General features: G+C 43.9%; 1 protein-coding gene across 1 annotated transcript; it reads left to right on the forward strand.

The window, feature by feature from the left end:
• Window positions 1-3,938: 3,938 nt before the first annotated feature.
• LOC126541204 (cuticle protein 16.8-like) lies at window positions 3,939-7,449 on the forward strand. Its single transcript, XM_050187886.3, has 3 exons — window positions 3,939-3,994; window positions 4,128-4,184; window positions 6,798-7,449. Exons 1-3 carry the CDS (start codon window positions 3,983-3,985, stop codon window positions 7,269-7,271), a joined length of 543 nt encoding a protein of 180 aa, XP_050043843.2. The 5' UTR covers window positions 3,939-3,982; the 3' UTR covers window positions 7,272-7,449.
• The last annotated feature ends 3,395 nt before the right edge of the window (window positions 7,450-10,844 follow it).

A 10,844-nucleotide genomic window follows, 5' to 3' on the forward strand; every position in this document is an offset into this window, starting at 1 on the left:
GGCAATGACCCATCTTCCCAATTCATGCGTTTCCACATGACAGCGACAGCTGATAAACCACATTAGTGTCACGAGAAATTGAAGTGTTTCCTTTCTTAACTTCGCACTGCAGCTTTAGCCAGTGACGTTCAGCTTTGACGTTCAGCTAAGACGGATACCACAAAGTCTAAATGGTGCTGTAAACACTCTCAACCTACAGCGGCATATTACATGTTTATTGTTGTGAGCCCAAGTATGGGAATACAAGAAGCTGGCTAAACAATTTCTCTGCCCCATTTCTTTATACTGTTCTCCGCGTCCTTCCTTAAACCCACTTTGCCACTATTTTCCAGGTTCTCGTTATTACAAATCCTGGGAGGCCGACATTTCGTAATCTGTCTACTTCATCAAGAACATTGTCGCCTACTTTTCCGTACACACGATTTTGACACAGCAGCACGCGCACAATACAACGACCCCCTAATTAAGCTTAATAATTAAATTCTGGGGATATGATTATGAAGAACGAAGTAGCGGAGGACTCCAGAGATTTTGACCAATTGGGGATCTTTAATGTGCACCCAAAGCACGGCACACTGACGTTTTTGCATTTCACTCCCATCGAAGTGCGGCAACAGCGGCCGGGATTTGACCCCATGACCTCGCGCTTAGAAGCGCAACCCCATAGACCTGAAACCACCATGACGGGTAGGGGATTGGTGTACTGTGCAATGGTATGAAGTTACAATGTGAAAGGGGCTTTTCGTTACAAGCATATATTTACGGGACACATGATTCGAGTGAAATTAAACTAAAAGAAAATTGAAGGCCTTGTTTTTTTGTACTTCGACTGTTAAATTAGGTCTAGAGCCACTTTCATTCAAACTATGAAGAGTGGCCTCTGTTCGTATCTTAGAACCTAACATAATAAAATGTCGATGCCAAATACGAGCGCCGGACATTCTTAACCTTTTGAGGGTAGTGGCGCAGGACTTGATTTCATGGTCAGGCTACCAAACAATTGTGGCACAACTAAAAACAAACGCATAGGACGCCACGGCCACCCGCGGTGTTGATCTTGTGTTTTTCTGTTCGTTTTTAGTTGTGCTACAATTGCTCCACCATGGCTGATAAATGTGCATTGAAATTTTCCGTGGCCATCTAAGGGCAATCGACCTCTAGATACGTCTATGGGCTTTTGTTGTTTAAATTTGCCTGACGAAAATAAAGAGACACCAGTGAATGTGAGTGAGACTTTCTTATTGAAATGTACGCAAAACATGTGTAATGGTCATGGTCTGGGCACGTTTAACGAACATTGCGATGAAGTTTCCGTCTGAAAAAAACGTTGACACAAACAGCAAGGACGATGGCACAAAATACACGGCTGAACTAGCCAATGAAAATGTTATTTTCGCTTTGCCAGATATACAGGGTGTTTCAGCGAACACTTTCGAAAATATTTAAAAGTTGCCTGGGCAGATATCACAATTCTAGTTCGGGAGCTACTCTACTCGAAGCGGCGGACAATACTTGCACAAGAAATTGAGATGCAAAATCCACTAATTAATAAAAAGTCACTAATTAAGTTTCTAATTACATAATGGCCCATGGTGCAATTTACAAATTGTGGCCGTGGAGTTCGCAAGCCGGATTAACTTGAAAAGGATTTTCAATATGACACCAATTTCCAGATATAAATTTCCGAACTTTGCCGAGAAATGCATTGGTGTTCCGCTTAACTTGTTAACAAAACGTCGTTTCATGCACTGAAGCACACAAGTAACTGGAACGCCAGTGCATTTCTCCCAAACTTCGGGAATTTATATCTCGAAACTAGTGCCATCCTGAGAATTCGTTCCAAGTGGATCCGCCTTGCGTAGTCCACTGCTAGAATCTGTAGAGAGAGAGAGAGAGAGAATGAAGAGGAAAGGCAGGGAGGTTAACCAGATATGAGTCTCCGGTTTGCTACCCTACACTGGGGATGGGGGATAGGGGTTGGAAAGATGATAGAGAGGAAAACGAAAAAAAAAATTAAAAAAAAGAATCTGTAAATTGCAATATGGGTCATAAGATAATTAGCTAAGAAGTTAATTAGTGAATTATTATTAATTAGCTGTTTTGGCATTTCAATTTGTGCAAGTAGTGTTCGCGGCTTCGAGTAGACCAGCTCATAAACTAGAATTGAGTTATCCGCCCCACGCAACCTTTAAAAAATTTTCAAGTTCTTCGCTGAAACACCTTGTATATACCTCAAAGAATCACTACAAGAAACCTTTCGCCTTTTCGCTCGTTATCCCGACAGTCTGTTTTAGGAACTGAGAGAAATGCTTCAGTGTAAGCATGTTTCTCTCTCTTTTTCTTTCCTGTTATTAAAATTGATGGGGCACTGTACATGTTAGGCACGTCTCCTCCATGTACATGGCATCTAAAGCTTCGAACGTCAACTCGTCGTTACTTTTTTTCTAAATCATTGATTTCATGAAGTTGTGCAGTGCCCTAAGAAATGACATTATTTAAAAGGCAAAAACCTGAATTTGAACTAATTCGCCCACCTTAAGATACTTTTCTGAAGTATGCCCCAGAAATAAACCAAATATGCCACTCTGAACTGAAACCAAGCAAGCTTGCCTGAACACCTTGTTATTGTAAGTGCTGTAATGTAGGGAAAAGATCACGCTGGAACTGGAGTTTCATATTTTTACTGCTATCTTAACCTGCCCTCTTCAGGTTTCTCGGTCACATCTAAAGATACTTAAAAAAGACTGGAGTGAAAATTACGAATAAGAACTCTGAAGCCCTACTTGATTTTAATTGTCTTTTTTTGCGAGAAATAACTTAGAAAATAACGTGATAAAGATTGTTACCTTGTCGCCATTGCAAAAGACCTCTTTAACCCGTTCATTGATTTTGAATGGAAAAAACTCAATGCATCTAAAGCTCATGTATTGGTTTTGCATAAACGCAATGGGCTTTATATTTAGTCCTACTTTGTATGCTGTTCATTTAAAAGTAACTGTGTAGGCTTGCGAAAGTGATTTCTTTCGGCCTCCATTTCAATGACTGCTAGAACTTTATATCGGCAGCGATGTTCAGAACTCTTGTTCCATCAAAGTACTGGTAACAAATTTGCACACTTTCTAGGCTCTACAGGACATGTGATGTTCGTGTTTTACATAACAAGCTTGAATGAAATCAACAGATGGCAGCATCATCTATGCTTTCTTCTACTGTTTGTTTACGGAGCAATCTAATCGAAAAGGTCATTCCGTAAGGTAAACGGTAACAGACACATAACTACAGGTTACCCTACTTTCAGTAACCATTAGCTTCTAAGATTCCACCAGTGTAGGCCCAAATTCTATAATATTCTTAGTCATGCCGAAGTGCAGTCTATATCATCCGCGCCGGTTTCAGTGTGAAGCAAGTGCATTCCAACGAACATTCGCCTCAAGCTTTCCCACACGAGTCGCTGGGGAAAGTCGGTGCTCTAGAGCCACGCGTGAAAATAAGTTGTTTTATGCGTACATTCACTTCATGGCGCCTTGAAGTGCAACAACAATTTAGACGACGATAGGTCGAATGCAAAAAAACGCTTGACAAATGTATAAAGATAATGTGTAGCAACGTCATGGGCATCGTAGAAGATGAAAAAAAAGGGGGAAACTAATTAAAAGCAGCACTGAAATATTTGATATGCCGATTTTCTCCTGGCACTGTGTGGCATACCCGTCGCATCACACCCTCACCGCGTCACACCCTAAAATTCTCCCCCCCCCCCCCCCCCCGCGTCACCGAGAGGAGGAAGGAATGTAGAACTACTGCAGGCTTCGGCGTGTGCATGTGCTTGCGACTTGTGTGGAATACCGACGAAGGCTGTATCAGGGCGAACGCGCGTTGACAGTGCAATGCGTCGAGACTACTATATAAGGTGCTCGCTCGGCGACAGTAGGCTGCCACTTCGTCTGACTACGTCGGTGAGGAAACCAACCAACCGGTCACCATGTACACCAAGGTGCTCGCTTTCGTATCAAGTTTCAGCCTAATGTAGAGATGCAATCGGCAACTAGAGCCGGTTAGAAAGACGGCTGCTCACCGGTGAACTTACTCCGTCCATTAACGATGCCGTCTGTGTCGCTTCGTTTCAGATCATCTTGTGCTGCCTTGTCGCCTACGCTGCTGCCCAGCAGGCCAGCATTGACGGCGTAAGTACCTCTCAACCAGTGCTCTCAACCGTGGCTCGAAAGTTTACAAAAGACTAGGCTTTAAACAACCAGTGCAGTTCTTGTTAGGGCTTTGGATATCGGGAGAATTGATCGCACTACGGTTCAGAATTTATTAATATCGCTAGAACATACCGATGCGTTGCACTTCTGTATGCCTCTGAAATTTTGGACGCGCTGTTGAAACTTTAGTAGCAGTAATACGTGGCAGTTTCGTAAAGTTGCGGAGTCCATCATCAGACTAAATGGTGTCTTATGCACGTTTTCAGTAGTTTTCGGTCATTCGATCCGTACAACAAGGATAATGTTGGAGCGAAACAATCCTACTCACTTTCTTTTCTGCCTTGCTTACTGCAGAAAACTATGACAAGAAGTGCATGGTTCTTCGCTAAACACGAGTAAATTTCACAGATCAACAGTCGTTCTTATCCTATTAAACACAACCTGTTTTAAGGGTACGTGAAATGTGCCCGATAATGTAATCAATCGTCCTTTCAGGCTATGTTCTGTGTGCAAAAGAGTCAAGTTTTCAGAAGTCCGAATTTTCTACGAAGTCGTCCTTCACGTAGTGCAAGAATATAGTGAAAAAAAGCATGCGGGGTCTATCTGCCATATGGCTGCAGACGGTGCGACTTTATTTAACTCGCCGTACTTGCTTCGTGTCTGTGCTGCTGCGCTGCTAAGCACAAGATCGCGGGATCGAATCCCGGCCATGGCGACCGCATTTCCATGGAGGCGAAATGCGAAAACACCCATGTACTTAGATTTATGTCCAAGTTAAAGAACGCCAGGTGATCCAAATTTCCGTACTCCCTCCCTACGATGAGCCTCGCGTAAAACCTCATATTAAAAAAAAAACTTTATTCAACGTAGACACTGCAGCTGTACAACGTTCTCCGTTCTACAGCATATAAAGAAATTTTGGGAATTGGTCTTCGGCTAACGCCACAGCTTTACAGACCGAGTCTAGATAGCAAGTTGGCTAACTGAAGCAAAGGAGAACTCAAAAGTGACTACGCTCTCCGAATTTAGGTTCAGTCTTTCCTTTAATGCCTAAAATTAAATGCAAAGAAAGGAAAAAGCGAACCGCGTGCGGACGGCTAGAGAACATCTAGCAGCAGTACGTGCTTGGCCTGTCTAGCACAACTCCTGCATTTAAATGCATACTTGCAATGAAGCAGCACGGAATTGCACACTGCCCGCTATTCCGAAGGCCAGCGACTGAGGATCGTGCGTGGCACGGTTAACGGTGCAGAACAGGTTTACTGTAATGCAGCAGTCATCTAGAAGAGATCAAATACCCACCTAGTGAGGAGCATGGTTGCAGGCTAGCTTCTTGGAACATGGAGACAGGGCTCGATATGTCGGGGAATGGGAATTTAATGCTTGCGCTTCTTGTAAAGCAGATTACTCTTACTAAACCCTATAAGCTGGAAGATCAAGTCTATGACATCTCCTATTAAAGGATTTAGAAGTACCGCAATAATATTCTACCTAAAGCAGCCATTTATATTTATAATATTTTTTTTAATACCGTCACCTAATGTTTGAATCGTTCGCATTCCAAAAGGGTGCACAGTCTACCGCAAGGTTTTATGTGGCCCAGATAACGAAAGGCGCTGTACTTCACGGTGCTACGCTGCACGCGCTGCTTGTACAGCATTCATGTGACCTCAATGCTGCCATTTCTCTTCGCCAGCGTTACCCAAGTATCGGTTTCTCTCTCTCTCTCTCTCTTTCTCTTTTTTTTTGTCCCAAGCTTCTCGTGATTCAGACACACGCCCCGAACTTAGCGTTTTCACTATCATCTCAATCCATCAGAGCACTGTGAATTGAATTCTAGCCTTTATTCAGTATTAATGAAGCACTTGCAGTCATATACATTGCACCAAAAATAATATCCATACTTTAACCTTGGGTCACACATTAGCTGCCTATTAATTTCACATTTAGAGACAGCAAATGTCCATCCGAATAGAAAGAAAGATACGAAAGAACGAACAAATGCAAGGAGGTTAAGTACAACAGAACATTCGACCTTACAATGGAAGACAGGGGAGAGGAACATAACTCGATGAAAATACTTTAACAGCTTCGTTCTGTTTACTGAACTTTACTGTTGCACATAGGACAAAACAAAAGAAACCGACACACATGTACAGTAGTTTAGCAGCTCTTCTTGTGGTCTGTGATGTATTAGAATAAGTTGTTTCGTGGATTAATCCAGAAAAGCCCGGCTTATTTACCTTATGCATGAAGTGCTTAGCTATGTTTTGCTATAATTTATGAAGCAGGACAGTCCAACACCCTCTTTTCTTTCAGGACGAAAGTAACCTTTCGCTACATGTATCACAATTCTTTGTCAGAGATTTACACTGGAAAAGCAACTATTTCTTCATCAAGTGAACTATACCACCATGAGTCACCAGTAAGATTGTAGTAGAATAATTGCAGCAAGAACGGGACAATCAATGACAATGACTTGATCACGTGTGTGGCACACTGACAATAAACGAATATATTCTTCTCGCTAGTCCTTGCATAGGTACGAGGGCGTAAACCAATAATATCTTGCTTCTCTTGCAACCTCTGCAGCCACCACAGCCGTACAGCTTCAGCTACGACAACACCGACGAGTACGGCACCCGCATCTCGCAGCAGGAGACCGGTGACGAGAACAACAACAAGGTCGGCTCCTACAGCTACACCGACCCGAACGGAGTGACCCGTACCGTCAAGTACACCGCCGACGCCGACGGCTTCCACGTTGTGGTCGAGACCAACGAGCCAGGCACCAAGACCTCCAACCCAGCTGACGCCCAGTACGTCGCCAACCCCATCGAGGTCGCCCCAGCCCCAGCCGCCGCTGTCGTTGCCCAGAAGCCCGTTGTCGTGCAGGCCGCCGCCCCAGTCGTCCACGCCGTGCACGCTGCCCCCTTCACCGTCCACGCCGCTCCAGTCTCTTACGCTACTGCCCACCACGTGACCCCAGTCGCTGTCTCTGCCCAGCCAATTGCCATCGCTCACGCTCCACTTACCTACACTCTCGGCCGTGCCAAGAGCGCTTAGGGTATTTTAGAAGGAACAGAGTAGCAATGTGTACAGGACGACGGGCGAACGCCCGCTGAATCCTGAAACGAAAGTCACGGTATTCGAATAAGCAGAAGTATTTTTGTTCAATTAGGCTTTCTGTTAATTTTGTTATTTCTTTTGAGAGAATTTAAATAAATATAAGCTGTTACACACACGTGCTGTACTTTTTATTTGGCCTCGGTCAACTCTCGACAAGCCTTGCTAGATTGGAGGCTAGGAAATTCAACGTAAAGCCCAGCCCAAAGTTCTGATTTCCCTTGGATAGAGTAACGCTCTCATGGAAACAAGAAGGCGCTGATTTTCTACTGCTTGCCCAAGGGATAAGTTTGTAAATATATTTCTACAGCGTTCCAATAATACATTTTGCGTAGCTGCAGGCTCACCTTTATAGTAAGTCTGCAAGAAGTAGCTTCACTGCATCAGCCACGTATCTTATGGAATTTCATCGAATCGCGTCACTGAGCTGCTATGGTAGTATGATTTCAGAAGCATGGTAATCTTGTATCTTAGATGTGAACAAACGTTTCTCTTTCAATGGATGTGGAAGAAAGCAAAATCTTTTGTAAGCTCTATGCCGATCAATACACATTTCCTGAAAAGTAAGTATAATTAGGGGGAGGAGATCTGTAAATAATTTGAAGGCCTCGTGCATGTATCTGTATGTTAAATGTATTCACAAATTTGAAAAAAAGAGTGTCATGAAGATCAAGACTTCACGAGATCGACAGTGGTAGAACGACTGAAGCCGCAGTATGGAGGACCAACGTTTAAACAATGGAACTTGTCTTCGACGGGACAACAAGGTCAGTTATGCTGGACAATTTACTATTGTAAGTGTTTCAAACGATGCCATACATTAACAGAAATATCAACATACACTGACTCCATAATTAAAAAAAAGAACAAGTGCGTGTAACCAAGCAAACGGTTCTTTTTTTTACGCCAGCATCTATGTTAGCTCACACGTGCCACCTTGTTACACGAATAGTCACAAGCGGATGCCCGAGTTAATTCGTTAGGGTTACGTATATTCTTTCTTCCGTTCCTCCTGATGCTAGTTCTTTCTCAAAAACGTTGTGAAATTCCGACGCATTGGGGCAATCAACGTTACGCAGAGCATTTCGCAGCTATATGGTTATCTAGCGCTTTTTGAGTATATTGCTAACAAACTGCACAGCGGGCCAATTTAAGGCGAGCAAGTGTGCGTGTGACAACATGATGATGGTTCGACGAGGATGGCGACGACAATGGCATGCCGACAATCACACCAAGATGGCGATCTACAACAAAATTATGACGACATGATGATGGTTGCGTAGCTCCACGTAATCCGAAACGTTGTGAGTTGGTAGTCAAGGTGGCGAAACAGACCATATACAGGCAATAGAAATTAGCACATGTTGTTTAGAAAAAGTGTTAGAACTCAAATTCTCTTAATGAACTTAAGTTCTTTGTTTTATATCTTGGCGAAGGAAATTAATAATGTTAAGTTTCATTACCTGTCGCCGCATGCTCAGTCTCCCGTTACCCTATGCAATGCCACAAGGAAGATCGTTTACCTTCCTCTCTGTAATCACTGCGGAGAACTGGGCCATATCTACCACCATTGCCCGTGCTGTCGAATGGGACTACGAGAATTCACCGTGAACGCACTGTGCTCACGCCGGAAAGAATGCCCACGAGACACCCCTGGCTACCCAGCTGAAACTAAGTTGAGGTATCTACGAGCCTGACGTTCGGCGTCGCCAGAACTTCGGAGCAAACCAAGGCATGTCAGATTCTTTAGCCCTTGTCTGGAAGACTTGAAGCACGAACAGATGAAAGTGTGGTTTCTGTTCGTCGAGTTTCCGAAGATCCTGTACCGCGGACGACTACGACGTAGCTGGAACCATCTCTACGGCCTAAAAACGACACCTCTACATCTAGACCGACTCTGGAAGCGCAGAACACGATGCCTAAACTACTGACGACGCGACCTAACAGCAATAAAACAATGCAAAGCCACCGTGATCCGACTGCCGACCTAATTGCAGTGCACAACCAAGAACCACTGACGTAGACTTGCTTATAGACAGCCACAAAATCCCCGCTCTAGGAGACAGAGGAGCCGAATATTCTGTCATCAAAACCTTTCCCGCCAAGTGGAAAAAGGTGAAGTCCACAAGGGATGGGACTTAAATCGGGTCAGCTAGAGGTCACTTAACACTACCGGATGGGACCTTCGAAATACTACTGTACTGATCGCGGGACGTAATCCTGAGCATAGACTTCCTATGTCAACACGTGGAAATCAAGGAGTTGCTATCAAGATCAATAATGCTGTTCGCGGAATACGTCAGTTCGCCAGAGAGGGCCTCCAGTCACCGCACTGCGTATGTACTTGAAGGTCAAGTCAGCAACCCGTCAGCGAAACCCGTCAGCGAAAAAGAAGCCACAGGCATGAAAGGCACCATCAAGGGTGATCAATACCTGCTACTCAAACGTAAACCTGTATGGCAAGAGGAATCACTAATTTTTGTAGTGGGAAAGCGAAGGTGATGGTAGCAAACTTGTAAGAAGTGCAAACACATTAACAACAGCACGGTGAGTGCGTAGATGGAAGATATTTTTCAAAGCGAGCAATGCATTCGTTCTCTCAGATTCTGCTCCGCCCCTTTTCTCTAGGTCTATGTTCCTTGAACCTTGCAAGTTTAAACATTATTCTTATTAGTGCCACGAGAAAAGAACATATCCAAAAGGTTGCTACTACGATACAAAGACTACTTTTCGTCTTCGTCACCTATAAGACAAACATCGGTTGCTAAGCATTGCTTAGCAATTCGTCAAAGCCCATACATAGTTTAGAAATAGGGCGGAAGGTCAGAAAACAACAAATTGATGAGATGCTGCGTGAAGAAATCATCAAGCTATTCAAGATTCCGTGAGAGTCTCCTCTATGTTAAAAAAAAAAGGGTGGAAGTCTATGTTTTCGGGTAGATTATCATTGCCGGAACAAAGTCACAAAACACATATAACCACTCCTACGATGCGCTAGACCAACACTGCAATGCTGAATATTTCTCGTCGAGGCGTCTTAAGACTGGCTACGGACAAATTGAATTGGGTAAGACTGACTGAGAGAAAACGCCCTTTATAACACTGGAGGACGATTCCAGTTGAATGCGATGCCATTCTAGCTTTCCTAGGCATCTGCGACAATGTAACGTGTTATGAACCCGGCATTTGTTAACCTTAAATGGCACACCTGTCAACTTGAATGACATTATCGTCTCTCACGCTAACTGCGACGATCACGTGATATCACTTGGAAGGATACTCGATACAGGCATGTCATCCGGACTCACTCTCAAGCCGGAAATGTGTGGCTTTGATTACAAATAGGATCTGCTCATGAGCCACGTTCTCTTCATGAGACAACTGGCATCGCTGAGCTCCCACAGCCCGTCCAGAAAGAACGTGGTACGCAGATTCCATGACCCGCGTGCCTACTACAAAAGTCTTGTCAATAACTTTTCGCGCAACCCTCGTAAAATTATTCAAAAAAACTGA

Source organism: Dermacentor andersoni, chromosome 2 (assembly GCF_023375885.2).
Source record: "Dermacentor andersoni chromosome 2, qqDerAnde1_hic_scaffold, whole genome shotgun sequence".
Taxonomy (NCBI): Eukaryota; Metazoa; Arthropoda; class Arachnida; order Ixodida; family Ixodidae; genus Dermacentor; species Dermacentor andersoni.